We start from the raw sequence: 27420 nt of genomic DNA, 5'->3' as shown, positions 1-27420 counted from the left end.
GATAAGGAATTGTTTGTTTTGTGTACAGGTCAAGCACTTATCATAAATACCGAGGAAGCTGATGTATTTCATATATGTGTGTAGTAAATATGGCGGGTTTAAGGACTGTCGCCTTGCTGCTGACATTAACAGCGTCCGTTTTGTCCTCAACGGTCTTTACTCAAGATGACGAGACTAAGTATAGCCCGACTTGGGACAGTCTCGATGACAGACCATTGCCTTCGTGGTACGACGAAGCCAAATTTGGTATTTTTATTCACTGGGGAGTGTTCTCTGTGCCTAGCTTTGGATCCGAATGGTTTTGGTCTCAGTGGAAAAGTACGTACATACTTGTATAACTTTATTATTGTAATAAGACCGATGTTATTTTTTCAAATTTATACTTACAATTAGATTGGTTGAATTTAACTTTGTAATACTTTTTAAGATAATAATAAGAAGTATGTAGATTACATGGAAAAGAATTATGCACCTGGTTTTACGTACCAAGAGTTTGCTAAAGATTTTAGGGCCGAGCTTTTTGACGCAACGGAATGGGCGAATCTGTTTAAAAAATCTGGTGCAAAGTGAGTAAAGTGTATTTCCGAGAAAAGGTAATTAAAGGCGATTTTTTTAGGTACGTTGTGCTGACCAGTAAGCATCACGAGGGGTACACTTTGTGGCCCTCGAATTATGCTTATAGTTGGAATTCTAGGGACATTGGGCCTCACAGGGATCTTCTCGGTAAGGATTCAATTATTAAAAATATGCAAAATTTTAGAAGTACAATAGTTATTTCCGATTTATTTTATATTTTTAAAAATTAGGCGAACTAGCTGAAGCGGTCAGAGCCAATAACTTGACTTTCGGTGTTTACCACTCGCTCCTGGAATGGTTCCATCCGGTGTACGTATCGGACAAAAGCTCAGGTTATACTAAACAAGAATTCGTCGATAACAAGATCATACCGGAAATGAAAGAACTCGTCAACACTTACAAACCAGATATCTTGTGGTCTGACGGGGATTGGGAAGCGCCGGACTTTTATTGGAAATCCACCGAGTTCTTGGCTTGGTTATACAACGAAAGTCCTGTGAAGGACACAGTGGTGGTAAACGATAGGTGGGGCGTGGGTACTCCTTGCCAACATGGTGGTTTTTACAGTTGCAGCGACAGATATAATCCAGGTAATTTCTTTGATAAATCGTTTCCAAATGAACTTATTTTTCACGTGTCTCCGAAATCATTTTCAAAATTTTCTTTCGATTTAATGCTGCAGCGATAATAAAAAATTGTTTGACTTTATAATTTCTAAAATTTTAAATACTTTTTTATTTTTTAAATTTTTATTTTTTAATTTTTTATTTTTTTTACTGCTCTATTTTTTTTATTTTATTATTTTTTTTGAATTATATAAATCTGTGAACACGTGCTAATTTCTCACTAAATTGGACGCATTCCACCTAACAAATTTATCTCGTTGATAAAAAAAATATCTGTCGCATCAGAAAGCTAAAACGCATTCTTTTCCTATTTACGTAAAATTAAAAGAATCTGAATGAAACAGAATGATACGAGATTTTCAAAGTATCATTAAGATTATTTCATTTTTGTCACTTGTAACAATTGTTTGATTAAATGTAAATTTTGAATCGATATATTTTTAACAGATTGCGTCGTGATAAAAAAATCACTTATTTATCATTAAGATTATTTCATTTTTGTCACTTGTAACAATTGTTTGATTAAATGTAAATTTTGAATGGATATATTTTTAACAGATTGCGTCGTGATAAAAAAAGATTATTACAGATAAAATTTCCGAGTACTATATTCTTATTGTGAATTTATATCAATTAATTGTGAAAAGGGAAACAACAGAATACTTAAAAGATTTAACGTATGGAAAATTTTGCACCGTCGTTAAAATGTTTATTATCTAAATCGATATTACAGCAGATACTTAACGCTTCTTTAAAAAAAAAAAACAAGGGTGTTACAATTTGAAGTGGAACACACTGTATGCATTTATTTTCTTACAAAACAATTTTTTTTGCATTAATTATACCTTAACCCGAGTTTCCTCAATACAAGTGAAACATCTTCAGAGATAACCGTCGTCGTCAAAATATTTTTCCCTCTAGTACCAATTTTTATACGACTAAGAAACGTGACACTCTCTTTGCGAGAATATTAAATCCGCAGACGATGGATGTTCGAAATCACTTTTTTTTCAGGAACCCTTCAGGTGCACAAATGGGAAAACGCCATGACGATCGACGCGGCCTCGTGGGGCTACAGACGAGAGGCCAAACTGTCCGAGTACCTCAGCACACTTGATCTAATTTCCCAACTAGCCTCCACCGTCAGCTGCGGAGGTAATTTCCTAAGCTAACCCAATTCGTAACGCTCCTTAAAACGCCCCCCCTTCCAGGCAACCTCCTAGTGAACATCGGCCCTACTAAAGACGGCACCATCATCCCCATCTTCGAGGAACGTCTGACTCAGATGGGACAGTGGTTGGAGATAAACGGAGAGGCTATTTACGGTACGAGCCCGTGGACTTACCAGAACGATTCCGTGACCAAGGGCGTTTGGTACACCAAGAAGGACAGCGCCGTTTACGCTATTGTGCTGCACTGGACTTGGTCGGGTGATAATATGGTGTTGGCGTCTCCCTTGGAGCTGTTCCAAGACGCCGCGACTACGGTGACCCTGCTCGGGAATGAAGATGACGGAAATTTACCGGTAAGAAAAAATGTTTGCGTTTCATTTCGGATTTTGAAAAAAATGTATCTAATTTCTCTAAAATATCCCCTGAAACTTGGGATTTGAAGTAATAAATTTTTCTTAGCCATAAAAAAATAATTTGTACGTGTAAACCTGCAGCAAAATATATACTCTTATTTCAGTGGACCGTCGACGATACCTACGTTACCATCACTTTCCCCGATAAGGCGACCGCTAAAAGCGAATGGGCTTGGGTGTTGAAAATAGAACCAAAATCTGCTAATAATGAACTTTAATTGTAATTTTATAAAAATATCTTCTCAATAATATGTAGATAAAATAAAACGATTTCATTTGATAACAATTAATCCAAATATACATGATAATAAAGTGCGTCTTATTGTTGCATAATCGTTACAGGCCTTTTCAGAGTTGAGCAACTTCGTACAGGTAGGCACCGAGGAGTTTCGTCTATATGAAATAAATGATATTAATATTCGGACATTGAATTTTCTTAATATTTAAAAAGTTACAGAGCTGGTCACTAAGGATCTAGATACAATTTTTACAAATGAAAACTGAAACTATACATATATTCCCATGAAATTAAGTTACCAAACTAATACAGCTGGCAATGATTAACACAAAATACCCTAAAGTCAATAATTTAGGGAATTTTATGTTAATCATTGCCAACTATATTTGTTTGGTTGCCTAACATTTACAATCACAGACTCAAGAATCACTAAACACTTTGTTAGAACGTCAAAAATAAACTGAAATACTGTAAATTCTATATAATATGTAAAAGGTGAATTAGAAAAGATAAACAATGAATAAATATACAATAAAAGAATAAATATACAATAAAATAGATCGAAAAATAAAAAAGATAAGAAAATCAGTCACTTACCCCTCCAATATAATTCCTAAGGTCCACCTTCTCGTTCTGGGCGTGGGCCCCGTCATCCCCGGCTCCTACCGGCAGAAGTATCGTGTTTTTTCCTGTAACCTGCTGGAATGTTAGAGTGACGGGAATTGAACCTCCCTCCCGTGTCAGGTCTGGTTCGATATTGTACACATATTTTGTAGCCTTAATCGCTGCACCGTAATGGGGATGGGTTGGATCTTCTGTCCAAGGGTAGCCTCCGTCGGCCATATATGCCTGTTGATTTAATTTGGTGTATTATACTCTTATGTAGAATAATAATTTATGATTGTATTTTCGTCTATATTTGATAATTTCTATTTCCGACATCGATTTTATTTATTTGAAGTATTGTTCACATAAAAAGTTACCTTCATTTTATTCGGGCTTCCCCTCTCCTTCCACAGTTTCTCTAAATGATCAACGACATATTTTTCGATCTGCTTTGGTTCTTGATTCGGTACAATCCTGATGGAAAACTTCCCGATGACTTTCCTAGGAATCACAGTCTTTTGGCCGGGTTCGCTGAACGCTCCTTCGATACCATGAATCGACAGAGACGGGTATCTCCAACGGTGCATCAGAATTGTTTCCTTTACCTCGTTGTGAAGCAAACGTTCGCAGCCTACACTAGCACGATATTCCGCCACGTCGAAATCTATTTTTTTATAAATCTCATTCTCTCCCTCCACAATGGGGGCCACGTCCTTGTACAGTTCCGGTATAAGAATTTTCCCGTCTTTATCTACTAACGTAGTTAAAAGGTACACCAGGTCTGTCATAGCTTCGTGACTGGAATAATTATAAGCTTATTCCTATGAAACTTCAAAATAAAGATAAAGAAACTTACACTGTACCCCCAAAAACACCACTGTGCAAATCCTTAGCAGCGCATTCCACTTCGACAAAAAAATAACAAACGCCTCTTAAGCCGTACGTCAGGCAAGGTCGATTTATTCCCAGCCAATAATTATCGGATATGCAAATAAAATCAGTACCTGCAAGAAACTTATCTTTCTCGGCAAAAAGGAGATCATCTAGTCCTTCACTGCCACATTCCTCCATACCTTCAAATACAAACTTAATATTTACGGGTACTTCCATCCCGAGTGCCTGAAATCCTTCGATGGCATGAATCCAGCACAAGACGGGCCCTTTATCATCAGACGCACCCCTTCCAAATAATTTTCCATCGCTCTCGGTTAGAACAAAGGGTTCCGACGCCCAACCATCTTCTAAATAAGCGGGTTGAACATCTAAATGACCATAAATGAGTACAGTCTTCTTATTAGGATCACTGCCTAGGCTTCCTAGTAACACAGGAGGTAAAGGTATGGTACTACCGTCTGGCAGTTCCTCCAAGCCAACATCACGTAACTCTGTTTGAGCTCCCAATTTCTGTAGACGAGTAGAAACCCAGTTTACCATTTTTACGACTTCGTCTCTTTTGTGAGCCCATGCCGATACAGACTGAATAGCAACTGCTTCTTTTAAATTCTCTACATATTTTTGTTTGTTTTCATCTATATGCCTACAAATGTGTACTTTTATAGTTTTAAAAAGCAATTGCCCCCTGAATTAATAAGTATTAATTATTAACTTACTTAAACAACTGTAAAAGAGGTTCGGGAACAGAAGCACCAGACATTTTTCTTTCTAACTCTTAGGTTAAAAGTGGAAATGTATTTTTTGCTTGTTATACTACTTATACTAGTACTAGTAGTATTTTTTAATATGAACTAATTTTTATACTAAGCAGCATTTATATAATTTAATTTTAAAAACTGAATTTGTCAGTTTCTTATTGATATTAGAAGGGGAAATTGATAGCATCGAAATCGTTTCAAGATTTCTATTTCTTTCTCTTCACAGATTAACTCTGTGTTTGTCTTAACTCCAGAGGGTAAAAGTGCAATTTTTATAGGTAAATATTTCTTACTCCATCATAAATAGATTTAGAAAAGATTGAATTACTTGATAGGAAGGATGTTTATTTATACAGTTATTGAATAACAGATAAGTGAATATTGAACATTGTTCAATATTCAAGGAACAATGTTCAATATTATATATGTTCATTTCAATGAACATTGAACATTGAACAAGATATGAGCATGCCCTCACGCCGACATAACGCTACAACCTACAACCCCACATAACACACGTAGGTGTTATGTGCTACAATCCTAGAAAGTATTTCTCATATCTAGGCCTAGAGAGTCTAGAAACAATCACAGAAAAAATCATACATCTATTAGAAATGGAAAAAAAACGTAACAGTGGTGAAGTATGAAGTGAGATGCCGATACAAACAGGACGGTATAGGCATAGCCCAAGGCGTGGTGTGAACTTGGCTTAATTGACTTCGTCTTCTTCTGATTCGTAAATTTTATGAAAATCAAAACAATCATATAGCAATCATGGCTGGTCGTTACTGTATTGAAAAAGTTCAATAATACTTTTCCAGATCTAAAATGGAAAATGAGGTCACCGAAATTGAACTGGAAACAGACGAAACAAGTGCGAAACGATGCAGACTACCTCGAAGACAAACAGTGCAATCGAAAAAATTCTGTGCCAAAGAAGAGAGAAACGCATCAATAAAAAAAGTAAATAAACAAAAGCCCACTAAAACAGTATTCCTATTTATACATTTTGTTCAGGTTTCCACAATACTGCAGAAGGAAGAAACAGCAAGAACAACAGAAGAGAATCGAGTGTTATTAGAGTGTCCCGATGCAGTGGAAGAAGTACAAGAAAGACGGAGGAAAAGGGACGAGGCGAAAAAGAGGCTAGAAGAGTTTGAAGACCCTGAAAATGTACTGAAGGAAAAATGTCAGACACTGGCTCAAGCTATTGCTCAATCCCAACATTTGGTTGTGTACACTGGTGCCGGAATCAGTACAGCTGCTAAAATACCGGATTATAGAGGGCCTAATGGTATTTGGACCAGACTCCAGCAAGGCAAAGAAATTGGGTGTGTGTTCTTAGATGCCTTTGTTTACAACTGTTTTTTGATTTGTCCATTTTTTTTAGTGATCATGACTTGAGTCTGGCGGAACCAACATACACCCATATGGCACTGTCGGAGTTATATCGGAGGAATATTCTAAAGTACGTAGTCTCTCAAAACTGCGACGGACTCCATTTGAGATCGGGTTTACCAAGAACGGCCATATCCGAATTACATGGCAACATGTATGTAGAAGTTTGCAAGAATTGTAAACCTCATAAGGAATACTGGAGACTGTTTGACGTGACAGAGAACACCGCGAGGTTTTCCCATAAAACTTCGAGGAGGTGTTACACTTGCAATGAACCGCTTATAGACAGTATAGTCCATTTCGGAGAACGTGGAAGTCTGCAGTGGCCTCTGAATTGGTCGGGAGCATGCAAAAATGCGAAGAAGGCCACTACGATACTTTGCTTGGGTTCCAGCTTAAAGGTTCTGAAGAAATACCCGTGGCTGTGGCAGATGGACAAACCCGTGAGGAAACGTCCCAATTTGTACATTGTCAATTTACAATGGACGCCGAAAGATGACTTTGCCAATGTAAAAATAAACGGGAAATGCGACGAAATCATGCGAATCCTGATGGACATACTGGGAATCTGCGTGCCGAGCTACGACAAGTTAAAGGACCCCATTCACGCACACGCCACCCAATTAAACGAACTGGAGTTGCACACGACAAATCAGCCTTTACTTAAGTTGGAGAAACCGGAGGAGAATCAGCGTAACGAAGTACAAAAAGAATTTAAGAATAAAGACTGTTCTTTAGATAATAATTTTGATCTCGTTAGGAGCCCCGCGAAGAGACTCGCTTCGGGAAACTGTGATAATAGCAATAAAGGACTACAGCAGTGTCTTCCGCCGAACAAAACTAACTCTATATCGAAATCGTTCTCCATAGACAGCCTCCTCCAGCCGGACAGCGTTCGTCAGCCGGTAAACAGTTACTTGATACCTCAGCCCAGCACGCATGGCTACTTCGGGAGTGTTCTTAGTCCGGAACTGTCGCTGTTCAGTTACAACCTTCTCCGTCAACCAATGTTAGGTGCCTATTCGGATTTCTTTTTGTATCCGTATCAGACTAGTTTCTTGTACCCAGGTCTACATAGTATTATAAACCCGTTGCCCGCGTACAAGGAGGAACTAGTGCCGAAAAAGGAGGAAGTTCCGGAAACGACGACGCCGGTGTGCGAATTTTGTGATAGACAATTTAATTCCAACCTGTGTTTGTTTTATGAAAAGTCGGAACCAATATTCGTTAATCAGATGTTTAGGTATAGCAAGGTAGAGTTGAAGAATAAGGCGAACGTGTGCGTGTGTTGCGATTATTCAACGGACGAGGAAGACATGAGTTACGTCAGCGGATTGAACGATAAGGAGATTAATGTTAACAACTACAAGGATCAAATTAAGAGTAAAATACAAGCGGGGTGGTTTGGAAAAGGATACAAGAAGAGTCGGCGGCCCAAAAGGAAGTCCGTATGAATTCGTTTTGACTTCTGTTGCAGTATTAAATTAATTTTTTTTTACATTTTAATCCTTTTGACTGTCTAGTATATTTAAATTTTATATTTATTACTGTGTTTTTTATGTATTATAACTTAAATAAACATGTTAGATTGTTTCATTTTGTTATACAGTTTTATTTCAAAATAAAATTTCTATCTAAGTATTGATTTGTATTTCAAATTGCCACGACACACTCTGCTGATGAGAATAAGTTCGAAATTAATTCATAAGTGTTCGCTGTTCAAACATTTTACTAATTCTGTTAGATAAATAAATAAAACGTGTACCTATTCAAATATATTCAACTAATTAGATTTGTTCTACAATTATTTTTGGAACGGATAATAGTCCAACCCAGTATTATAATTAAATTTAGGTTTATCTAATTTCCTCGCTTGTTCAATGAGATCCTGGACATCTTTTCTGTAAGGCGGAGGTTTGCTTTCATCGTCCAAAGTACATTCAAAGGGTTCCTGTTCCGTCTTTTTATAGATTCTCCTTCTAATAATGTCAATGTCCCGGCCATATTCGTCTAGTAAATTATCTATGGTACTTGGGGGTACAGTAAACTCATACAGAAAATAACTGCAAATTGGTAAATGATATAAATATAGAAATAAATTTAATTTGATTATTACTTTGCTTTGTTATGGACTGCGCCGTGTGAACTTGTTTTGTAGGGCATATCCTTTGAACCCAAATTCTCTAGTTTTCTTATAATACCGCCTTTATTAAATATTGCGGTCGCAGTTCTCTTCAGAACATTGTGTAATTCGGGCTTCAAAAAAACACAAGCATTATCAAAAATATGTTACACGCAGTAGCTTACCTTTGCCAGGCCCCTCAATAGTATTAATAATTCATAAGTAATCATTTTATATTTCTTTTAAATATGATTAAAAACTTGGATTTTGGGTTACAAATTCATATTAAACATGAAAGACAAGAAACCACCGACTTCTAATTCTAATTTAAATAGAAGTCTGTGCATGAAACTATCAAACTAAATGGAAATTTTCAAATTGCTATGTGGCCTTATGCCTTATAGCCTTTTGGCTTTTGGCCCTTCACAATGTACAAGACTAAAGTCAAGACGTTACGTGGTTGCGTGCCGTTTAGTGCTGTTAGCATTGAGTCTATTAGCCTGTGCCAGGAGTACCACTACAAAAGTTCTGAAATAAAAGACAAAAGTTCCTTGATCTGCTCAGTGTTCCAACTTCCTAGCTGTGTAGAATCTAGAATTTTTTATCACATTTTTAGAGCACGAGGAGTTAAATTTTCAGATAATTGTGAGTATTTTGCTTTGTTATGTGGCATAAGTTTTTCGTTTGTGCTTGTCGATTTGTACCCAAATGTCAGATGGATCCACAGAGAAGCTGAAGAAATTTGTGTTTTCTTCCAAATATAACGTCGGCGAAGCTCAGGAAGAAAAACTAGAAGTTGTTATTCCTGAGGTACCGTTTTATCTATAACTTGCCATTTTTTATGAATTTATGTATAATTTACCGTATTATAAAATATATTTTTTTTTCAGCCGCTCCAGGCAAGTTACTCTTTTACCACTTGGTCATCCGCACCTGTCTTGGCTTGGTTCTTGTGGGAAAATCGACACGAACTTCCAGGTAAACGAGTGTTAGAACTAGGAGCTGGCACCGCCTTACCAGGAATCGTAGCAGCTAAGTGTGGTGCCACAGTAACCTTGAGTGAATCCGCAACTCTCCCAAAATCTCTATCGCACACAAAACACAGTTGCCAGTTGAATAACCTGATAATAAACCAACACGTTCGAGTCATCGGTCTCACTTGGGGGTTATTCTTAAGCAACTTGGATACTCTGGGTTGTATAGATTTAATACTCGGTTCAGATTGCTTCTTCGAACCTGCCAGTTTCGAAGACATTCTAGTGACCGTAGCATATTTACTAGAGCTCAACGTAGAAGCGAAATTTATTTGTACGTACGAAGAACGCAGTTCCGATTGGTCCATAGAGCACTTGTTGGCAAAGTGGGATCTGAGGTGTCAGGTGCATGATATCAGCAATTTGGGTACTTGTGCCGGCGTCGACATCCACGATTTGATCGGGGGACACAGTATTCACTTACTTGAAATTTCCAGGGGGTCTTAAATCGTAATATGGCTGGAAATGCAGTTCGAAGCTTATATAGGTTGTATGTAGGAAATCTACCGTGGACCGTGGGGCATAACGAGCTGAAAAAATACTTCAGCAAATTTGGTCACGTTAACGGCGCCACCGTCGTATTCGACAAGAAAACGGGTTTGAGCAAGTACTACGGTTTCGTTACTTTCAGCCACCGGGACGGTTTCGAAAACGCTACCTTTCAGTCTGCGCATAAACTCGAAGGCAACTCTCTCAAGGTTGAGAACACTAACTCTTAAAATGGCGAAGTTCGTAGATAACTATAGCGACCTTAAAGAACTAGGTATAGATTGCGAGGAGTGCGACGATTCCTTAACGGAGGCTTTCGGTAGGGCAGCCGATCATCTCAAAATTTTATTACCGAACGTAGACAATCAAACACTCTTGACCCTCTACGGGTATTACAAACAAGGTTCCGAAGGCGTTTGTTCCATCCCCAAACCCAGCTGGTATGACATGAGAGCAAAATCTAAATGGGAGGCCTGGCGAAAATTAGGGGACATGTCTCAGGTCGAAGCTAAGAAATTGTACATCGAAACCATCAAGAAACTAGACTCTAGCTTCGACGACACCGTCAGTCCTTCTACACCAAAAGAGCAATGGGTAAAAGTCTCGTCTATGCCCGACGAACGGAACATCGCTGAATCCGACAAAACGCTGGTCGATTATATAAAAGAGGGCAACGTTACGGAGGTGAAAGGTTGTTTAAAATCTCCTGATGTGTCCGCTTTGGTAAATGAAACTGACGAGGAAGGTTTGGCACCCATACATTGGGCAGCGGACAGTGGTTTTGTCAAGGTTCTTGAAGTTTTAATCGGCGCAGGAGCTGATGTGAACCTGAAGGACTCAGACGGGCAAACTGCTTTACATTACGCGTCCAGTTGCGGCCAAGCGGAATGTGTGAAATGTTTGTTACGGCACGGAGCTCAGGTCGATGTTACCGATAACGAGGGTTGTACGGCTGCGTCTGTAGCATCAGATGAATCTATTAAGGAATTGTTAAATACTTTTTAGGTTGCTAGCTCTTCTTGTAAAATGTAGTTAATAAATTATTCTGTAGATATACTGTAGTTTTATTGTGCGATATATTTTCTTCACTACTAACCATCTGACAATGTCTTTTTTACCTGCTACAGTACTCTCTATAAATAAACTGCTGTTTATATTTTTTTTGAGGCGATTAAAAAATTTTGCCAAAATATTCAAAAGCGATGGAAACGAAAGCGTTCTTATAAAAAGTAGATAGAATTAATAAAGTCCCTAGATATTCATAATTAAACTCGATAATTGCTGTTTTATTTAACTGTATTTGAGATCTCGGGTACATAAAAAATAAAAAAAATTTTTAGTTTTGGGCAAAACAGTCGGCGGCCATGTGGTCTGCTGCCATCAAGGACATTTAATGTCCTTGGCTGCCATAAATCAAATGAAAATATTGAAAGAAAATGCGGACTCACGATTTTATGAATTTTAGTTATCATAAATCTGGAAAAAATCGGTAGATGTTATATGACTTTCATTTTAATTTTTAATCTGTCTGAAAAAGAAATAGAAAACTTGTCTGGTCCACGAAATATGAAAACTGAGAGCGCTTTCACACTACTACGCGAAAACGCCACTTTTGTGGCGTTCTCAATGGTGATTGGTCAATTTTCTTATATCGACGTTGTCAAGGTCACTACGCTGAAAGTTGATTTAACTTTAACTTTTTCGCGTAAACGTCAAAAAATAAGCGATATTTATGTCCATTTATGTCTTATGTCATCAGTCATATAACATTTTAATTTGGTGTAACGGGTTTGTTTTATTATTTGGAAATTTTGAAAATCGTGAAATTATAATATAATTTGGAATGGAAGTGGTGAGTTATAGGTATTATAAATATTCCTTTTTCCATTTATTTTTGTAGAATTACAAGTGTGGCTACTGTGGTTGGTTATTAAATAACTATTGCCAAAATTACTGGGACCACAAATGTTTCACCGATTTCAATGAAAGAAGGCATGATCTCGTTAGTGATCCTAATAATGTACTGACTGTAGGTAAGTACATAACTTAGTTACATATAAGTTAGTGAGAAATTGATACAAATTTACACTAATGAACAATTTTTTTTCAAGTGGAAAAGCCGAGGGAAATGCTAAATAACTGTGAAACCGAATGTGAAACGGATTCACAGGAAGAACTAGAATTGGGTTCCAACTTCGATGAAGCAATAATTGCAATGGTGGCAGAAAGAAGGGCTTTGTATGATTTCAAGTTGCCTTTAAATCAAAGAACTAAAGCCAAAAAAGAAGATCTCTGGAAAGAAATTTCCAATAACCTGGGAGGTGTGGGTATTTTGCAAATCAAACAACGCTGGAAATATTTGCGTGATTCCTTTGTCAGGGCAAAAAAAAAAGTGAAAGAGTACAGACCAAGTGGATCAGCAGGAGTTTTACCTGTCGATCCAAAATTTAAGCATTATGATCTCATGCAGTTTCTTGATGATGATGCAGCACATAATAAGTTAGTATAACTATTTTCTTTTTATAATTGTTTAGCTGTATTATTTACCGACTTCGTTATTGCAGTAAAGGGTTTGAACAAAATGATATTTCAGGACTTACAGCTCAGTGCCTTCTGTACTACAACCACAAGCATCATTGACAACTAATAATACCGAAGATATGTTAAATCACAGTTCAAGTTCTTCAACATCAGCAAAAAGTATAACACTTTTTATCTTTAAATTATTTCAGTTCCTTTGAAGATTAAAGGTGGATTTAAATATAAAAAAACCTTTAAAAAATTTTTTCACAAAACCAAAAATTAACCAATTAAAAACAGAAACTTGTAAATTCTTAAATCTTAATTAGTGATTTTATAATAAGTTTCAGTCTGTTTGCAATCATTTGTCTTATTAATTTTTTACATTGTAATTCTTAACATTAGTTTTGCTTATTTATTTCTGTAAACCCACCTTTAAGCGAGAATCTGTTATATCACATTAGATAAATATTTTATATTCACCTATAGAGAGAAAAGCTGAAGAATCTGAAATAAATGCCAAAGTACTTGAGATTTTTTCCGAGGCAGTTACATCGCCCAAACAAATGTCAGGACTAGATGGATTTCTGATAAGCTTGGGAGAGGCTTTAGGAAAATTACCATATAGAAAAAGAGCTCAGCTTGAGATAACATTTTTACAGATGGCTTTTGATGCGGAAAATGATAATTAAATGTATTTCATAGGAATGTGAACAATAAATACGTTTTGTAATATTATTATGTAGTATTTATTAATCAACATTGAATATTGTCTAAATAAAGAACAAGACGCAAAAGCAGCACTGTGGTGCTTGAATCTGTAAATAATTATTACAATTAAAGAAAACAATGTACATAACAGAAAGATAAATACAGCATATGTGCAATTAATTTAAAAATCATTTTGTAAATATGTAAATATCTATTATTTACTTCAAAAATTGGCCTTGTCCAAATGCGCCTTCTGCCACGCAATCTTCTGTTACGACTATGTGCTGTTAAAATATATAAAGCAGCTATTTTTCTAATTTTCTTCTTAACTGATTTAATGCTTTCCTGATCTTTAAGCTTTCTCAATTTTCTTTTCAGAGCACATAAAACTAATGGAAGTTTTGAGGACATTTTATTAATGATGCGTTTTCAATTACAATACAACATAACCTGAACTCTGTTATCTAATTACTTCGATTACGCGCGAATAGTGTGGAAGGTGATAAGTTTTCAAATTTGGCGTTTACGTCAAACGCCGCGTTTCGGCGCGATAGTGTGAAAGCGCTCTGAGGCTTCGTAAAAAATGACGTTGACTAAAATATCATTTTTCGCGAGTGTAGTCTATAAGTTTATTGTATCATGGTCGTATGTTATGTTATAGTATGAGTGAGTAAAGAGAATTAAACTACCGTATGACAACTAAGATCAAAAGAGATAGAAATAGTAACCACAATCACATATTTATCAATATTCAATCGCGAAAAAAGGCCTAATATATCAATCAAGGCCATTTACATTTTGCAGTTATCTAAAATACCGGTATTGATTTTAAACCCAGTTCTTCACCTCTCCGCTGAAGTAAAGTGGCGCTGGCGGCACAACAAGTTATTGGTTTTTGTGGGAGCCATTATTCCGAAGATTTCCAAGGAATTTACTTATTCATAAGGTATAATATAGTAACTTTTGATTGGTTATAAGATTAATTTCAGTATAAGTAGTAGCTAAGTAATTATCTTTAACATAACTGCTATTCTTATTGAAAGTAAAAGCGGCATGTCAACAACGTCATTTTGTCCATTGATTACCTAACACCATTCGTGCGAACAATGGGTTGTATCCTTCGGGAACCCCAACCACAAGTTCATTAACGTAGTTAAGTAATTTGCGCCCTAAGCGGCTCACAGTATTAAAACAACTCCTGGCAATTTTGAAGACTGAATATGTATCATCCCATAGCATTTAACTATACCTGCAAGTCTCTCTTGTAGGTCACACACCATACTCCTACAGATGAATCCGTCGGCTAGCAGAATATGGGACAACCCTCCTCCTCCGGGAACAGAAGAAGAACTGTCCAATACTTCCAGTAAAGTAGAAGGTTCGACGACCAGCGGGAGTCGTACTATAGATCGTATCGATCCCTACCTTAAAAGCCCCGAGTACATTGACTTTGAAAAGAAACACCAAGAGACCAGCAAGTACCGATCGAGATCGAAAAGTCGTGAGAAACATCATAGAAGGAGACACTCACGCAGCAGATCTAGAGACCGCCGCCACCGGCGGTCTCGATCTCGGTCACACCGCAGACACAAACGCAAACGCAGCTCGTCGAGGAGCCGTTCCAGGTCTCCCGGCTTCCGCCACGGCAGGCGCAGGCATGGTCGATACAGACGTTCGGCATCTAGGTACTCCCGTTCACGGTCGAGGAGCACGTCGAGAAGCCGTCCGCACAGATCACACAGGTCCAAATCCGACAGGGATAAGAAGTCGGAGACGCCCCGGAAATCACCGGATGATAAACCACTATTAGATGCGGATATCAACGAGGTGGACATGAAAATCGAGGAGGAAGAGGAGGAGGAGGAGGAAGAGGACCAGGTTAAGTGCGTCTTCAAAAACGACGGGTCCTTCTTGGAGATGTTTAAAAAGATGCAGGAACAGCAGAAGGCTCAGGAGAGCGTCGCCTCGGCCGAGGAAAAGAAACCGGCCATTCCGGCGTTCGGAAAACGCCGGGGCGGCAAGGTATTAAAAACGGGGCTAGTTCAGAAAGTGAGGTTGACCACCGAGGAGGAGACTAATGCCCAGGACGCTTGGTCGGTGTACATGAAGGAAGTGAGACGGTACAAAGAAGCATGTTGTGATGACGATTCCAAGACGAGGCCGCTCGTCAAATAGATTAGTTTCTGTTAGGTTATTTAGTATAACGTCTTTTATATTGGTTTAATAGGGAATCCCGCTCTATTAGGTGAACTCAAACGATATGTAACGTATTTCTGCACGTGTTAATTGGATTGTCCATTACAGGTTTGGCATGCCGCCAAGCGAAGTGATTATATTTTGTTATCTCTCTACCGTGTTAGCTTAGTTTTTAAATAACATGAAAAAAAAATGAATTTAGAAGCAAACAATTTTGTTTATTTTCATGTTCAATAAAAACTTATATTCATTTGGAATTTTATAAAAATTACTTAACTATGTCAATGAACTTACGGTGTTGGAACCCCGTTTGTAACCTAATGTACATAATATGTGTTTAGAAAATTATAAATGCTATAATTTTCAAATAAATATGTGAATGTTTGTCCAATCTTTTATTGTAAACGTGCGAAAGCGTTAACTACTAATCTTATTAGAAATCTATACTTTTTTTTTCATACGCGTAAGGTTTTGTAATAATGTATTTAACTGAATAATAACGATGGCCTATTCAGAGTGTCCCAATTTGTAACGGGTTATTTTTAATCGGAAACTTTCAAATATCTCGAAAAATAAGCACTGAAAAAAATATTCATGATTGATGGAATTGATGAAATTTTATCATTAAATAGGAATCCCTATTTTTTATTGCAGAATCGGATTCTACGTAGGTTTTGTCTGAAACATTTTTTTCGAATCATAATAGCGCTGTGTTCGATGAAACTCAATTTTTGTCGATCTCCTGTAAATACAAAAAAAGTACCATTTCTCAAAACGCAAACATTTAGATTTTCCAACATTCAATTTTCAAACAAACGTGCGTACAATTTACATCTAATTCTATTTAGATTTGCGCATTCAAATAGTCACTTTCTAGATTTAGAAGCAGCCGGTGTGGCATAGGTTATTCAAATTCTCCATTTCAGTCACTATGCCGGTCGCCGTCAGAGAAGATGACATTAAAACCGCCCCTTTCGACCCACGTTTTCCTAATACGAACCAGACCCGCTACTGCTACCAGAGCTACTTGGACTATTATCGCTGCCAGAAGGTGAGGGGCTCAAACTACAAGCCCTGTGAATATTTCTCGAAAGTGTTCCATTCCGTGTGTCCCAATTCTTGGATTGAGAAGTGGGACGATCAGAGGGAGTCGGGTACATTCCCAGGGAATATTTAACTTAAATCCATTTACTTATCTAGTTGTTTATGTAGCCATGTTCTTTTTCAAAGCATTGTAAAGCTATTTATGTTAATAAAGTAATAATTAACTACCGTTTTTATAATTTAATGTTTATGTTTTAATGTAATAGCAAAGCAAGATCATTTGTTAAAAATAATATTTCACCATAAAGGACAAGGGAAAATTGTAAATACAACGAAAGCGTGTAAACATATTTTTTGTCTTACAAAATATTTCAAACGAGTTTTAATTTGGAGATTTTAATTAGTTAAATTTGCTAAAATACTAAAAAACTAATTTAAATCAAAGCACATTTATACGACAATCTCTTTTTACTTCCTGTTATTACAAAATTTACTATAAAAGATAATATTATCTATAATATTAATAACCTTCCTAGATTATTTTAAAAGTTATGTAGTATGTATTTTGAAAATACCAATATAATAAATAGAAAACCTTGTGATGATACACAGTGATCACAAAATACCTAACAGAGATTCTGTTATGATGATATCATTCTGGATAGTGATTATTAGGTATTTTCATCTTACGTTTTTCTGTTTTTAACATATTATTTACATTTCAATGATCAAGTTCATTTTGGAAATCTAGTAGAATAAGAAGTAAGAACTAGAAGAAGAAGACGACATATCTGTCATATTTCTTTCGTATTCTTACTATTTCTTTTTTGTTGTTGTGAGTCGTGAGTGTTATAACAAGCTGTAATCATCTAATCACACCGATCCCTAATCCAAATTTCACCTACAAACTTGAATTTTGAATAGAAAATCGACATAAATTTAAAATGGCCGATGAGGAGACTGTGAATGGGAACTCGGAGGAAGTACCTGAGAAATCTCAACAAAAGAAGGCTGCCAAATATGACAGTGGGGCTGCAGACTTGGAAAAAGTAACGGACTATGCGGAAGAAAAAGAAATATCCACACAGAATGTCGCCGGTGCAATTTCGGCTATAGGAGACCGAAGGAATCAAGCTGCTTTGGAAAAACAAGCCAGGGAAAAGGAACTGCTGAAGGTGTCTATAAGGAAAGAGGATGTGGACTTAATTGTTCGTGAGATGGAAATTTCTAGATCTTTAGCGGAAAGAACCCTTAGGGAATATCACGGCAATGTTGTTTGTGCACTTATTGCCCTAACAAATTAAATTGCGTATTGTTACCAAAATGTTTTATAGGATAAAATAAATCATTTTTTTACAGCTCGATATTCTTTATAGTATTTATTGTTGTCCCATGAAACAATAATTTTTTTCAATACCACTACCTAGTTAACTTGTTGAATAAGAAAATTGACAGTTATTAATAAAATTTTCTAATGACAAAGTTAAAACAGAAATGGAAGAAAGTGATACAGTAGCTTGCACAATAATATATTTTTAAATTTGTTTAAATATCGCTTATTCAAAACGGTAATAAATATTATTTAACAGTCTTGTTAGGGATTAAAACCAGTAAATGAAGTTCTACCTATATTAATATTAATTCATAAAAAAAAACTACAAATTAAATATTACAAAATCAAATTACTGTTATTAACAATTCAGAACTAAATTCACAAATATTGTCTCTCCATAGGAAGCTTCCTAAGTTTCTTGAGCCTTGCTTTAGGGAACCATCTATGTTTAGTCGTAAGCGTAATATTCATTAGTTCTTGCCTTGCCTGCTCAGGTGTTTTCTTACTGAAAACTTCCATAACTTGTGGAGTTAGTTTAACTTTTAACACAGAACTGTTTTCTTCGATCTTTTCTTCAGGTAATGGTCTCGTACATTCATATGGGAAATCTGTTTTCGGATGCCAAGCAACTAAAGTACTTCCATCATCAGTACATACTATTGCATGTTCTGAATTTGTGGTAGATACAAATCGAGATAATATCTTCGGGATATGAAATTTTGTTGTAATTAACCTCAGGGTCATGGTTAAATTTTAATCCGTAGGATGCAGGATTAATCCTTCCTTTTTTCTATAGTTTGTAAATAAACACCACACACAAACCCAATCTCCAATTTTCTAAAATAATTTTTTTCAGTTATCACATTTTAATTTGACAAGCAACAATGGTTCAATGTTTCTGTCTTTGTCTATGATTCAATGGTTATCACTTGGCAGACGCATATTTTGATTTGTGGCAGTTTGGTGGCAGCACTGTTCTTTTCATTTTCCATTTATTCATTTGATTTATAATAATTTGATTAATTAGTGGCCTTTTGGTACTTAAGAAAGCGGTAAATTTGAAAGTACTATCGGACCTAACCTATGTATGTGGGCTTGAACTAGATTTGTGAGTATAACCCAAGGATTTTAACCATCTTATATAAGCATAAAAATAGAATTACAAAGGTTTGGAACTTATTATAATTTATCATGAATTTGTGGTCATTCGTTATATGCAGCTAACGCAGTCTGTTTTTTTTTCTAGGTTTGTGATTGTCCCTTTATTTCATCCTAGCCAACTTTTAAGAATCAAATCTATATTTAACTATTTAAGTATTTAACTAGTTATCTATTGTCTCTGTATTTAACTATTTAATAAAAAAAATTGAGGTTAACGTAAACTTCAATAATGATAGGTTAATTATTTAAAATATGTTTAGTTGTACATTTAACATAGCTAGAATTATAAGAACTAGCAAAAACGTGTGTTTTATGAAGTGTCGAAAGTGTGACTTCCACACAAATTGTTATAAAAAATTATTCCAGAAATTGAACAATGTTGATACTAATGCAGCTAGAAAGAAAAGGATTAGATCAACCCTCTATTACGTGACAGCCGCAGGTGTGGTAACGGTTGGATTAAGTTATGCTGCCGTACCATTATATAGAATGTTCTGCCAAGCGTATAGTTATGGAGGAACAACAAATACGGGACACGATAGTAGTAAAGTCGAAACTATGTCACCAGTTAAACATAAACCCATAAAAATCAGATTCAATGCAGATACTGCCGCAAGCATGAGATGGAATTTTAAACCTCAACAGATTGAAATCACGGTAGGTGAATCGTTTAGTTAGTATTCAGTAATGAATTTAATCTTTCAGGTTTTTCCCGGTGAGACTGCATTAGCGTTTTACACAGCAAAGAACCCCACCGATAAGCCGGTTATAGGTATAAGTACATACAATGTCGTACCATTTGAAGCGGGACAATATTTTAACAAAATACAGTGCTTTTGTTTTGAAGAACAAATGCTCAATCCTCATGAACAAGTGAGTTTTTTGTTAATCTGGAATACTAATGTATTATAAAAAATATTTGTTTAGGTGGACATGCCGGTATTTTTCTATATAGACCCAGAAATAACCGAAGACCCTTTTATGGAATTTGTGAACGAAATAACATTGTCGTACACTTTCTTCGAAGCTAAGGAAGGTCTAAAACTACCTGTGCCCGCTTATTTTAAATGATACAAGTGTTTATCTAGGCAAAAAATATAATTTATTCGTTAGTGATTTACTTTTAATGACGACAAATTTATAGAAAGTACAAGTAATTTAATATTTAATTGTTGCTGTGATTGGGAATGCCCGTCTCATACCTATACATTTCTCCCTGTCTATAAACAGCGAGTTAACTTTATCGTGCAGGTTCGTTTCAAGATTAGCTCTCGTCTTGAGTAACTGTTGATGTTGCGCTTCTGCTTCTTGAAGTTTTTTGTGTAATATTTCAATGGAGTCTTGAATGTCGTAAACTTCCGAAACTAATCTGGAATTGAAAACATCGTTAGAGTTATTTTATTTTAATATCGCGTGCCCCCACCTGTCTTGGGCGATATCTCTGCATAATTCTATGTTTCTCCTGTGGGTTCTCGCTTCCAGTCTAGTATGCGCCACTTTCATGGGGTTGCTCTTATCCATGATGGCTTTCTTGAGAAGTTCGATGTGCTTTTCCATATCGAATAGTTCTTGTTGTACCTGCAATGGTAACGTTTTAATTGTGTAATGTCAGCAGTATCTATTTTGCACCTTGTGTAAATGCATTTGTAGTTTGTTCTTCACTTCTAGCATCTCGGCAGCTCTACGTGCAAGAGCGTTGTTGGTGTTACTCCAAGAGTCCCAGATCTCCTGAGAGAGGGTGTTCATTAGATTCTCGATGTCTGATCGCATTTGCGAGGACTTCTGCCTCTCGGACTGAGATCTTTGCACAATCCTGTTGCTGTTTTCTGCCCACGTTGTCGTATTAGCTACTCTGGAAATTCAAAGACAGTTATTGTAAAACATACTAGATTATTTCAAATATGTTATTTTTGCATACGTAGGATCATATTTTTCAATTCCGCCGTAGTAATTTATCCCTTTTGAAAAGTTGTTCAGTTGATGGCACAAATTGTCAGTGCCCAGAGCAGACTCCTTACTTCGAACGTCAGTTTCCAGTTCGTGTTGAGCGGCTCTATTATTTCGTAGCTGGCCCTGGATTTTGCTGTATAAGGCTTTCGCTTTCTCTTGCGCGTTTCGATACACTTCGATTTCCTTCAACAGAGCCTGTTCGGCGTTATCGTGCGCAAGATCGAGACCTGAAATTAAATGTTTACGAGCGAATTTTATATTTATTTTGAAAATTTTACCTTGTCTCTGCTCCCTGTGGTATAAACATTCCTGAGCGATGTGGATGACACCTTCGATGTCGTCTATAGACTTTTGCATTTTGCGTCTAGTTTCTGTTAATAGAGCTGACTCTGTGATCAGCCGTTCTAGTTCTGCTCGTACTTCGTTCCTCCAAAACGTCGTGTCTGTGATTCTCTCACCTAGCCTCCTTCCCGATTCCCTTTGACCTTGAGTTGTCTTTTCATCCAATTCTCTAAATGTAGCAAAATTAGTAAAAATCTGCCAACTGCGCCGATTTTGCTTGAAATTCTTACCTCATGACTCTCACAAAATCCTGCCGCAACCGGTCAGAGTAGTGTCGATTGGTATCAGCTTCGTTGTAATTGTATAAATTGCCTTGGGTCCATGTTGTGGTACTGTAGCGGGTATACAGAGCAGCTCTAGCAGCATGTGCTGGATTCCGTTCGAACCCAGTAACCAGGTTTGGGAATTTCAAAGGCTCTGTTGCCATTCCGTAAGGTGTGTAGCATGGATCGATTATCGCATTTGTGGAATGCTGACTCGGCCTTAAAGTTAGAAGAAATAGAATAAAAATGATAATTATATGTTTCTATTTGGTACAATGGGGTAATGGAAACAGTTTCGTATCCTAGGGTAGGTCGCCACGGGTGAGGTCGAGGTGTCTGATAATACTGGCCGATTCGTGTTGGGATTGGTGGCCCAGCAACTTGTTCTAAGCAAGGAGAGGCAGCTACGGTGCTCCATGGCTGTAATTGCTAAAAAAATAAAATTAAATTAAACGGAACACTACAAATGGCTAACTGTTCTTACTGAATATAAAACTGTTTCGTTTTTTTCCGGCATATTGAGTTTTGTTTGATTAAAGATTTAAATACATTAATAATATAAATTATACATAAAAATATGTCATAAAAATCCGTTTCTATAGATTCATTTACAAAAATATTTAAAAATCCAAGCATGCGAAATAAAACAACTTAAAATTTTATATCACTTAATAAATGTAAAATACTAATAGTCTAGAAAAGAAGAACGTTGATGTCACAGCGTAGAAAATCTAACTTTTGTCTTGTATACAAGTAATAAGAAATTTATTATATTGTGTACTTAAGAGCTACATATAAAATATTATTTTCAAAACGGCTGATTGGTAGAATTTAAAATTCCTGCAAGATCACCCAATCATCTGCTCTGGTTTAAGAACTTACTACTTTTATTTGTGATTTATATCATAACAAGAACAAGTCTACTAGCCTTTCGTTTAATATCCGTACAATCCTTATTATAAAATAAAAGAAGAAGAAGAAGGCTAGTTTTGACAGATCTTTCAAAATTAAACTTAACCTATTTTCGTAATGGTAATGTCATTTATGTTTTTCTTCAATTAAAATGTCTACAACCGTTGAAAAGCCAGATAACGCACCAGAACGTAAGCCAAATTAACATTTTTGAATTTCAGAGATTATATATTAGTCTTTTAGATTGCCCTGGTACGGGAAGCGAGAATGCTGGAAAAGTTTCTGCTTGTGCGGGTTGCCCTAATCAACAAATTTGTGCCTCGGGGCCAAAAGGTCCAGATCCGGGGATACAATTAGTAAAGGAGCGCTTAGAACAAGTAAAGAACAAAATTCTGATACTTTCTGGGAAGGGAGGCGTCGGGAAAAGTACCGTAACAGCCTTATTGAGTAGAGCTCTAGCTGCAGATGATTACGAAAGAAATGTTAGTCGATTTTTTTTTGTTTTGAAACCCATTTATTTAATTTACATTTAATAGGTAGCCGTTCTTGACATCGATATATGTGGACCTTCTCAGCCACGAGTTTTAGGTGTATTGGATGAACAGGTGCATCAGTCTGGCTCCGGATGGTCTCCAGTTGTAAGATAATATAAGATAAATCAATTAGGTAATCATTTTCATTGAAATTTTTTTTAGTATGTGGATGACAATTTGTCGGTAATGTCTATAGGATTTTTACTTTCTACCCCAGATGATGCGATTATTTGGAGGGGACCAAAAAAGAATGGCATGATTCGGCAGTTTTTAAGCGAGGTCGATTGGGGCAAACTCGATTTTTTACTTATGGATACTCCGCCAGGTAAAGCAAAAAGTAAAGGATATTTAACGATAATAATACCATTTCCCGTAGGTACTTCTGACGAACATTTATCTGCAACGACGTACTTATCGCAGGCCGATCTTACTGGGGCCATAATAGTCACTACCCCACAAGAAGTTGCTTTACTGGATGTAAGGAAGGAGATAGATTTTTGTCGGAAAGTCAAAGTGAACGTGTTGGGTGTTATCGAAAACATGTCCGTCTTTGTTTGCCCGTGTTGCCAGGTATAAAAAATAGTTGTAAAAACTTTTATTGTTGATAATATTTTATTTTATTGCAGAAAATTTCTGAAATATTTCCTCCCACGACTGGTGGTGCCAAAGGAATGTGTTTAGATTTAGGTGTTCCGTTCTTGGGTAGTTTACCTTTAGATCCTAAAATAGCGAGGTGTTGTGACGAAGGAAAGGACTTCTTGACAGAGTTGCCGGATTCCCCGGCTGTTCTAGCCTTGAAGGATATTATTCAAAGTAAGTTTAAAAAATAAATAAATAAATAAACAAATGTATATAATTAGACAATTCTGGATAATATATACTTTTATATGTTTTTATTGCAGAATTAGTTAAGGTTTGTGAGGAGAAAACGACCAAATAAAATTATATAAATTATATTTTAATGTATGTGGTGATAATACACAAATTTTATATTAAATATTGTTGAACTTAATCTTTTAGAATACATATTTCATATTTTAATATTTTCTAATTTAACTACGTTTTACCTGTGTACATAGTCGTTTCTATCTTTTCAGGAAATTTATTATTCTTTTTGCGTTCTACTTCAATAAAGCTCGATTGTACCTCCGTCTAAACCTCGCAGGCTAAATTATGACTTTCAAACAAGCTGCACTTACTTTTGCTCGAAATTAACAGATGAAAGTACCCGTCGGTATCAATATTTAACTGTTGCCGTTATCGGGAAGGACCGTCTCATCCCCATACACTTCTCTCGATCGATGAACAGAGAGTTAACTTTGTTGTGCAGTTCGGATTCGAGGTTTGCCCGAGTTTTGAGCAACCTCTGATGTTGCGCTTCCGCTTCCCGTAGTTTTCTGTGCAACGTTTCGATGGAGTCTTGAATGTCCTGAACCTCGGAAACCAGTCTGAAATACAAAGAATGACAATCTATCGTTGACTTTAATAGTCTCTCACTTGATTTGGGCGTTATCCCGGCAGAGCTCGATATCCCTCCGATGCGACCTCGCTTCTAACCTCGTATGAGCTACTTTCATGGGATTGCTCTTGTCCATTATGGCCCTCTTCAGGAATTCGATGTGTCTTTCTAGGTCGAATATTTCTTGTTGGACCTAGAAGTGCGGCAAACTTAAGTTACGCGCATCGCCGCTCGCCGACTTACCTTATGTAAGTGCATTTGTAGCCTGCTCTTGGTGTCCAACGTCTCGGAAGCTCTGCGTGCGAGAGCGTTGTTCGTATTACTCCACGAGTCCCAAACTTCTTGAGCCACTGCGTTTATTAAGTGTTCTGCGTCCGATCTTAGCTGCGCCGACTTCCCTCTTTCGCTCATGGACCTCTGAGCGATCCTATTGCTGTTTTCGGCCCAAGCTTCGGGGATACATATTCTGTAACGAGAAAGCGATGCAACTCGACGACGGGAGACATTTGTACTTACGTGTTATCGTATCTCTCGATTCCTTTGTAGTAATTTATGCCTTTCGAGTAATTGTTTAGCTGGTGACACATACCGTCGATGCCCAAAGCGGATTCCTTGCTTCGGACGTCGGTTTCTAACTCGTGTTGCGAAGCTCGGTTATTCCTTAATTGATCCTGTATTTTATTAAATGTGTTCTTAAGTCTTTCTTTAGCGTTTCTGTATGCGTTTACTTCTTTTAGAAGCGCATGTTCCACGTTGTCGTGCACCAGGTCGATCCCTTAAAAGTAAATATATAAGATTAAATTTTTACTTGTCCCCCCATGTGGGGTACCTTCCCTTTTTTCTCTATGGTACAAACACTCTTGGGCCACGTGAAGGGGGCCTTCGATGTCATCCATAGCCTTTTTCGTGGCGAGTCTTGTATCGGATAGCAAGCTTGTTTCAGTTAGCAGTCGTTCTAACTCTGTTCTAACCTCATTTCTCCAAAATGTGATGTCCGTAACCCGTTCGCCTAATCTTCTTCCGGATTCTCTTTGTCCTTGAGCCGTCTTTTCGTCGGTTTCTCTGCAATTATTTGTGTATTATACTCGTTTTATCAGAAGCAGGATATTGTGTTTCAGAAGCGGGATTTATAGGTATTGCCTATTCTCTATGTTGACGTGCAATTGTTTTGGCAAAGCTCACTTTATAAAACTAAATCACCAGTATAAGTGATATGTATGTAGAAATCGTAATGTAATAATAAGCAAGTATAACATGCAAAGTTTTTAAATATTGTGCTGTGTACCTCATAACTTTGTTAAATTCGTCCCTCAATCTTTCCGAGTAGTTTTTATTAGTGTCGGCCTCCTCGTAGCGTTCCAGGTTTGATTTTGTCCACTCCATTGGAGTGTAGCGTGTATACAGAGCGGCTCGGGCAGCGTGTGCCGGGTTCCGTTCGAACCCCGTTACTAAATTAGGAAATTTCAATGGTTCCGTGGCCATTCCGTACGGTGTGTAACAGGGATCCATAATTGTGCTTGCGGGAACTTGACCAGGCCTAGAATTTTATGTTTTAAAAGTTGACGAGGTAACATATTGTCGTTTACAGTATGGAGTCTGTAATTTTGTATCCTAGAGCGGGTTTCCATTGTCTGGGACGTGGAGTTTTGAAATACTGTCCCAGAACGGAAGATTCCGGGAGTCCTGTGATTTCTTCCATCGAAGGGGGCATTGGGACCGTGCTCCATGGTTCAAACGGCTGTAAAAGTTGAACTTTTATTGATTAGTAATTTTCGAATTTAAAGTAATCTGAAGAGTGTTAAAATTTACCCTATTGTAGCGGCTTCTTCTTTCCCTTTCTTGCCCAAATATCATGTTTCTTGATCTGGAAACTTATTACAAACAACAGGTGTTGCTAAAGTGTATTTTTAAAGCATGTATGTGTATTTATACCTTCACATGCAAATATTTCAATTCAATATCATTCTAAATCCAAATTTAATCCTACTAGCCTTAGTGTCAAGTTGTACCTGGCACCCTGCCCTAGAAAATATTTTGCATCGTTACAGGATGGCATGTGGAAGTGGAGGATTGACCTTATTTAACAAAAATCAATATTTAATAGGTACTATTGAAAAAATATTTGTTTCGGATAAAATTTTAAATTTGTTTGATGTAGTAATCAATAAAACAAATATAGGAAGATTTATAAAGTCCCCATTTGAGTGTAGGTCATTATATCACATTAAATTCTTTTATTTCGGTAGATTCAATATCTGCATTATTTATAGAAGAAGTCTAAAGTATGTAGTGGGTAAGTATACTTTAAGTTTTTTGCGGTTTTTGATTTCATAGCATCTCGATGAAAAACCAAACTATACAAAAATTATAAAATAATTAATCCAATTTTTTAAAAACAATTAACCTGGTTTCCTATTCTTTGGGCTTAAAAAAAGGCTCACTTTGAGAAATAGAATTTTATTAAAAATTGATATGATTAAAACGTATTAAAATAGATACGTATAAACATGATTAATCCACTAAAACATTTTTTTACAAAATTTTAAAATTTCGCGGTTAATTTTAATGACACTAGCGGCATCTTTCGGTTTTCGATTAAATTTAACTGTGCAGACATTTAATGTAATGTTGCCAGATGTAACGATTTATCACCAATTTGGCTACTTTGAA

At 36.6% G+C, this 27420-nt stretch overlaps 16 protein-coding genes across 17 annotated transcripts; 11 read left to right on the top strand and 5 right to left on the bottom strand.

Annotated features, from left to right (window-relative positions):
* The first annotated feature begins 64 nt into the window (after positions 1 to 64).
* LOC108907430 (alpha-L-fucosidase) lies at positions 65 to 3099 on the top strand. Its single transcript, XM_018711100.1, has 7 exons — positions 65 to 318; positions 428 to 566; positions 617 to 723; positions 807 to 1166; positions 2217 to 2357; positions 2414 to 2727; positions 2892 to 3099. Exons 1-7 carry the CDS (start codon positions 75 to 77, stop codon positions 3003 to 3005), a joined length of 1419 nt encoding a protein of 472 aa, XP_018566616.1. The 5' UTR covers positions 65 to 74; the 3' UTR covers positions 3006 to 3099.
* Positions 3044 to 5476, bottom strand: LOC108907429 (cytosolic non-specific dipeptidase). Its single transcript, XM_018711099.2, has 5 exons — positions 5242 to 5476; positions 4488 to 5168; positions 4009 to 4429; positions 3623 to 3874; positions 3044 to 3180 (listed from the first exon to the last, which is right to left on the bottom strand). Exons 1-5 carry the CDS (start codon positions 5283 to 5285, stop codon positions 3136 to 3138), a joined length of 1443 nt encoding a protein of 480 aa, XP_018566615.1. The 5' UTR covers positions 5286 to 5476; the 3' UTR covers positions 3044 to 3135.
* Positions 5477 to 5836: 360 nt separating this feature from the next.
* Positions 5837 to 8227, top strand: LOC108907428 (NAD-dependent protein deacetylase sirtuin-7). The gene is made up of 3 exons (XM_018711098.1): positions 5837 to 6246; positions 6301 to 6614; positions 6674 to 8227. Exons 1-3 carry the CDS (start codon positions 6112 to 6114, stop codon positions 8133 to 8135), a joined length of 1911 nt encoding a protein of 636 aa, XP_018566614.1. The 5' UTR covers positions 5837 to 6111; the 3' UTR covers positions 8136 to 8227.
* A 216-nt stretch (positions 8228 to 8443) lies between these two features.
* Positions 8444 to 9258, bottom strand: LOC108907436 (probable 28S ribosomal protein S6, mitochondrial). Its single transcript, XM_018711104.1, has 3 exons — positions 8989 to 9258; positions 8798 to 8937; positions 8444 to 8744 (listed from the first exon to the last, which is right to left on the bottom strand). The coding sequence occupies exons 1-3, from the start codon at positions 9031 to 9033 to the stop codon at positions 8486 to 8488; spliced, it is 444 nt and encodes a 147-aa protein (XP_018566620.1). The 5' UTR covers positions 9034 to 9258; the 3' UTR covers positions 8444 to 8485.
* An 81-nt stretch (positions 9259 to 9339) lies between these two features.
* Positions 9340 to 10301, top strand: LOC108907435 (methyltransferase-like protein 23). Its single transcript, XM_018711103.1, has 2 exons — positions 9340 to 9613; positions 9694 to 10301. Exons 1-2 carry the CDS (start codon positions 9512 to 9514, stop codon positions 10282 to 10284), a joined length of 693 nt encoding a protein of 230 aa, XP_018566619.1. The 5' UTR covers positions 9340 to 9511; the 3' UTR covers positions 10285 to 10301.
* LOC108907437 (SRA stem-loop-interacting RNA-binding protein, mitochondrial-like) lies at positions 10270 to 10567 on the top strand. Its single transcript, XM_018711106.1, has one exon. The coding sequence runs from the start codon at positions 10293 to 10295 to the stop codon at positions 10554 to 10556; it is 264 nt and encodes an 87-aa protein (XP_018566622.1). The 5' UTR covers positions 10270 to 10292; the 3' UTR covers positions 10557 to 10567.
* LOC108907434 (acyl-CoA-binding domain-containing protein 6-like) lies at positions 10532 to 11380 on the top strand. Its single transcript, XM_018711102.1, has one exon. It carries the CDS (start codon positions 10558 to 10560, stop codon positions 11329 to 11331), a length of 774 nt encoding a protein of 257 aa, XP_018566618.1. The 5' UTR covers positions 10532 to 10557; the 3' UTR covers positions 11332 to 11380.
* Positions 11381 to 12168: 788 nt separating this feature from the next.
* On the top strand, positions 12169 to 13545 carry LOC108907431. Its single transcript, XM_018711101.1, has 5 exons — positions 12169 to 12178; positions 12227 to 12359; positions 12438 to 12825; positions 12920 to 13026; positions 13336 to 13545. Exons 1-5 carry the CDS (start codon positions 12170 to 12172, stop codon positions 13536 to 13538), a joined length of 840 nt encoding a protein of 279 aa, XP_018566617.1. The 5' UTR covers position 12169; the 3' UTR covers positions 13539 to 13545.
* An 845-nt stretch (positions 13546 to 14390) lies between these two features.
* LOC108907462 (cytochrome c oxidase subunit 6B2) lies at positions 14391 to 17036 on the top strand. The gene is made up of 2 exons (XM_018711154.1): positions 14391 to 14503; positions 16680 to 17036. The coding sequence occupies exon 2, from the start codon at positions 16685 to 16687 to the stop codon at positions 16928 to 16930; it is 246 nt and encodes an 81-aa protein (XP_018566670.1). The 5' UTR covers positions 14391 to 14503; positions 16680 to 16684; the 3' UTR covers positions 16931 to 17036.
* LOC108907457 (arginine/serine-rich coiled-coil protein 2) lies at positions 14644 to 19987 on the top strand. Of its 2 annotated transcripts, XR_001964329.1 has the most exons (2): positions 14644 to 16088; positions 19977 to 19987. XR_001964329.1 is itself a non-coding variant. In XM_018711150.1 (1 exon), the coding sequence occupies exon 1, from the start codon at positions 14848 to 14850 to the stop codon at positions 15730 to 15732; it is 885 nt and encodes a 294-aa protein (XP_018566666.1). In that variant the 5' UTR covers positions 14644 to 14847; the 3' UTR covers positions 15733 to 16138. The 2 variants fall into 2 exon arrangements, 1 of the variants encoding a protein (XP_018566666.1); XM_018711150.1 differs by lacking the exon at positions 19977 to 19987 and having other exon boundaries at positions 14644 to 16138.
* LOC108907460 (huntingtin-interacting protein K) lies at positions 17600 to 18161 on the top strand. Its single transcript, XM_018711153.1, has one exon. It carries the CDS (start codon positions 17742 to 17744, stop codon positions 18099 to 18101), a length of 360 nt encoding a protein of 119 aa, XP_018566669.1. The 5' UTR covers positions 17600 to 17741; the 3' UTR covers positions 18102 to 18161.
* LOC108907459 (39S ribosomal protein L42, mitochondrial) lies at positions 18413 to 19035 on the bottom strand. The gene has a single exon (XM_018711152.1). It carries the CDS (start codon positions 18872 to 18874, stop codon positions 18509 to 18511), a length of 366 nt encoding a protein of 121 aa, XP_018566668.1. The 5' UTR covers positions 18875 to 19035; the 3' UTR covers positions 18413 to 18508.
* On the top strand, positions 19120 to 20403 carry LOC108907458 (cytochrome c oxidase assembly protein COX11, mitochondrial). The gene is made up of 4 exons (XM_018711151.1): positions 19120 to 19238; positions 19377 to 19948; positions 19997 to 20164; positions 20219 to 20403. Exons 2-4 carry the CDS (start codon positions 19544 to 19546, stop codon positions 20360 to 20362), a joined length of 717 nt encoding a protein of 238 aa, XP_018566667.1. The 5' UTR covers positions 19120 to 19238; positions 19377 to 19543; the 3' UTR covers positions 20363 to 20403.
* Positions 20404 to 20449: 46 nt separating this feature from the next.
* LOC108907456 (tektin-3-like) lies at positions 20450 to 22402 on the bottom strand. The gene is made up of 8 exons (XM_018711149.1): positions 22331 to 22402; positions 22121 to 22275; positions 21814 to 22065; positions 21520 to 21752; positions 21210 to 21468; positions 20921 to 21143; positions 20715 to 20869; positions 20450 to 20660 (listed from the first exon to the last, which is right to left on the bottom strand). The coding sequence occupies exons 1-8, from the start codon at positions 22361 to 22363 to the stop codon at positions 20450 to 20452; spliced, it is 1521 nt and encodes a 506-aa protein (XP_018566665.1). The 5' UTR covers positions 22364 to 22402.
* Positions 22403 to 22853: 451 nt separating this feature from the next.
* Positions 22854 to 24303, top strand: LOC108907380 (cytosolic Fe-S cluster assembly factor NUBP1 homolog). Its single transcript, XM_018711036.1, has 7 exons — positions 22854 to 22949; positions 23002 to 23240; positions 23295 to 23396; positions 23454 to 23616; positions 23668 to 23861; positions 23918 to 24104; positions 24194 to 24303. The coding sequence occupies exons 1-7, from the start codon at positions 22910 to 22912 to the stop codon at positions 24229 to 24231; spliced, it is 963 nt and encodes a 320-aa protein (XP_018566552.1). The 5' UTR covers positions 22854 to 22909; the 3' UTR covers positions 24232 to 24303.
* Positions 24304 to 24528: 225 nt separating this feature from the next.
* On the bottom strand, positions 24529 to 26753 carry LOC108907415 (tektin-3-like). The gene is made up of 9 exons (XM_018711082.1): positions 26683 to 26753; positions 26560 to 26621; positions 26337 to 26488; positions 26036 to 26287; positions 25580 to 25812; positions 25267 to 25525; positions 24994 to 25216; positions 24789 to 24943; positions 24529 to 24739 (listed from the first exon to the last, which is right to left on the bottom strand). The coding sequence occupies exons 2-9, from the start codon at positions 26602 to 26604 to the stop codon at positions 24529 to 24531; spliced, it is 1530 nt and encodes a 509-aa protein (XP_018566598.1). The 5' UTR covers positions 26605 to 26621; positions 26683 to 26753.
* Between the last annotated feature and the right edge of the window lie 667 nt (positions 26754 to 27420).

Source organism: Anoplophora glabripennis, unplaced genomic scaffold (genome assembly GCF_000390285.2).
Source record: "Anoplophora glabripennis isolate ALB-LARVAE unplaced genomic scaffold, Agla_2.0 scaffold5, whole genome shotgun sequence".
In the NCBI taxonomy this organism is placed as follows: domain Eukaryota; kingdom Metazoa; phylum Arthropoda; class Insecta; order Coleoptera; family Cerambycidae; genus Anoplophora; species Anoplophora glabripennis.
Note: the sequence above shows the minus strand (reverse complement) of the source record. Positions and strands in the feature narration are given on the sequence as shown.

What these genes read in the sequence shown, in the direction of transcription:
- LOC108907434 (XM_018711102.1), top strand. Translation starts at nt 10,558, where the DNA reads ATGGCGAAGTTCGTAGATAACTATAGCGACCTTAAAGAACTAGGTATA.
- LOC108907431 (XM_018711101.1), top strand. An exon ending in TAATAATGTACTGACTGTAG is followed by an intron (nt 12,360 to 12,437) that starts GTAAGTACATAA and finishes TTTTTTTTCAAG; the next exon opens with TGGAAAAGCCGAGGGAAATG. An exon ending in GATGATGCAGCACATAATAA is followed by an intron (nt 12,826 to 12,919) that starts GTTAGTATAACT and finishes ATGATATTTCAG; the next exon opens with GACTTACAGCTCAGTGCCTT.
- LOC108907462 (XM_018711154.1), top strand. Translation starts at nt 16,685, where the DNA reads ATGCCGGTCGCCGTCAGAGAAGATGACATTAAAACCGCCCCTTTCGAC.
- LOC108907430 (XM_018711100.1), top strand. Translation starts at nt 75, where the DNA reads ATGTGTGTAGTAAATATGGCGGGTTTAAGGACTGTCGCCTTGCTGCTG. An exon ending in GTTTTGGTCTCAGTGGAAAA is followed by an intron (nt 319 to 427) that starts GTACGTACATAC and finishes ATACTTTTTAAG; the next exon opens with ATAATAATAAGAAGTATGTA. An exon ending in CTCCACCGTCAGCTGCGGAG is followed by an intron (nt 2,358 to 2,413) that starts GTAATTTCCTAA and finishes CCCCCCTTCCAG; the next exon opens with GCAACCTCCTAGTGAACATC.
- LOC108907380 (XM_018711036.1), top strand. Translation starts at nt 22,910, where the DNA reads ATGTCTACAACCGTTGAAAAGCCAGATAACGCACCAGAAC. An exon ending in CAGATGATTACGAAAGAAAT is followed by an intron (nt 23,241 to 23,294) that starts GTTAGTCGATTT and finishes TACATTTAATAG; the next exon opens with GTAGCCGTTCTTGACATCGA. An exon ending in ACTTATGGATACTCCGCCAG is followed by an intron (nt 23,617 to 23,667) that starts GTAAAGCAAAAA and finishes CATTTCCCGTAG; the next exon opens with GTACTTCTGACGAACATTTA.
- LOC108907458 (XM_018711151.1), top strand. Translation starts at nt 19,544, where the DNA reads ATGTTTAGTTGTACATTTAACATAGCTAGAATTATAAGAACTAGCAAA. An exon ending in CTCAACAGATTGAAATCACG is followed by an intron (nt 19,949 to 19,996) that starts GTAGGTGAATCG and finishes TTAATCTTTCAG; the next exon opens with GTTTTTCCCGGTGAGACTGC. An exon ending in TGCTCAATCCTCATGAACAA is followed by an intron (nt 20,165 to 20,218) that starts GTGAGTTTTTTG and finishes ATATTTGTTTAG; the next exon opens with GTGGACATGCCGGTATTTTT.
- LOC108907457 (XM_018711150.1), top strand. Translation starts at nt 14,848, where the DNA reads ATGAATCCGTCGGCTAGCAGAATATGGGACAACCCTCCTCCTCCGGGA.
- LOC108907415 (XM_018711082.1), bottom strand. Translation starts at nt 26,604, where the DNA reads ATGATATTTGGGCAAGAAAGGGAAAGAAGAAGCCGCTACAATAGG. An exon ending in GAAGAAGCCGCTACAATAGG is followed by an intron (nt 26,489 to 26,559) that starts GTAAATTTTAAC and finishes CAACTTTTACAG; the next exon opens with CCGTTTGAACCATGGAGCAC. An exon ending in TACAAATGCACTTACATAAG is followed by an intron (nt 24,944 to 24,993) that starts GTAAGTCGGCGA and finishes CCGCACTTCTAG; the next exon opens with GTCCAACAAGAAATATTCGA.
- LOC108907437 (XM_018711106.1), top strand. Translation starts at nt 10,293, where the DNA reads ATGGCTGGAAATGCAGTTCGAAGCTTATATAGGTTGTATGTAGGAAAT.
- LOC108907459 (XM_018711152.1), bottom strand. Translation starts at nt 18,874, where the DNA reads ATGACCCTGAGGTTAATTACAACAAAATTTCATATCCCGAAGATATTA.
- LOC108907429 (XM_018711099.2), bottom strand. Translation starts at nt 5,285, where the DNA reads ATGTCTGGTGCTTCTGTTCCCGAACCTCTTTTACAGTTGTTTAA. An exon ending in CCTCTTTTACAGTTGTTTAA is followed by an intron (nt 5,169 to 5,241) that starts GTAAGTTAATAA and finishes ACACATTTGTAG; the next exon opens with GCATATAGATGAAAACAAAC. An exon ending in GAAGCCCGAATAAAATGAAG is followed by an intron (nt 3,875 to 4,008) that starts GTAACTTTTTAT and finishes TTAAATCAACAG; the next exon opens with GCATATATGGCCGACGGAGG.
- LOC108907436 (XM_018711104.1), bottom strand. Translation starts at nt 9,033, where the DNA reads ATGATTACTTATGAATTATTAATACTATTGAGGGGCCTGGCAAAG. An exon ending in TATTGAGGGGCCTGGCAAAG is followed by an intron (nt 8,938 to 8,988) that starts GTAAGCTACTGC and finishes GTTTTTTTGAAG; the next exon opens with CCCGAATTACACAATGTTCT. An exon ending in GCAGTCCATAACAAAGCAAA is followed by an intron (nt 8,745 to 8,797) that starts GTAATAATCAAA and finishes ACCAATTTGCAG; the next exon opens with TTATTTTCTGTATGAGTTTA.
- LOC108907456 (XM_018711149.1), bottom strand. Translation starts at nt 22,363, where the DNA reads ATGCCGGAAAAAAACGAAACAGTTTTATATTCA. An exon ending in ACTGTTTCCATTACCCCATT is followed by an intron (nt 22,066 to 22,120) that starts GTACCAAATAGA and finishes TCTAACTTTAAG; the next exon opens with GCCGAGTCAGCATTCCACAA. An exon ending in AGAGATATCGCCCAAGACAG is followed by an intron (nt 20,661 to 20,714) that starts GTGGGGGCACGC and finishes TTTCAATTCCAG; the next exon opens with ATTAGTTTCGGAAGTTTACG.
- LOC108907460 (XM_018711153.1), top strand. Translation starts at nt 17,742, where the DNA reads ATGGCCGATGAGGAGACTGTGAATGGGAACTCGGAGGAAGTACCTGAG.
- LOC108907428 (XM_018711098.1), top strand. Translation starts at nt 6,112, where the DNA reads ATGGAAAATGAGGTCACCGAAATTGAACTGGAAACAGACGAAACAAGT. An exon ending in GAAACGCATCAATAAAAAAA is followed by an intron (nt 6,247 to 6,300) that starts GTAAATAAACAA and finishes CATTTTGTTCAG; the next exon opens with GTTTCCACAATACTGCAGAA. An exon ending in CAGCAAGGCAAAGAAATTGG is followed by an intron (nt 6,615 to 6,673) that starts GTGTGTGTTCTT and finishes CATTTTTTTTAG; the next exon opens with TGATCATGACTTGAGTCTGG.
- LOC108907435 (XM_018711103.1), top strand. Translation starts at nt 9,512, where the DNA reads ATGTCAGATGGATCCACAGAGAAGCTGAAGAAATTTGTGTTTTCTTCC. An exon ending in TAGAAGTTGTTATTCCTGAG is followed by an intron (nt 9,614 to 9,693) that starts GTACCGTTTTAT and finishes TTTTTTTTTCAG; the next exon opens with CCGCTCCAGGCAAGTTACTC.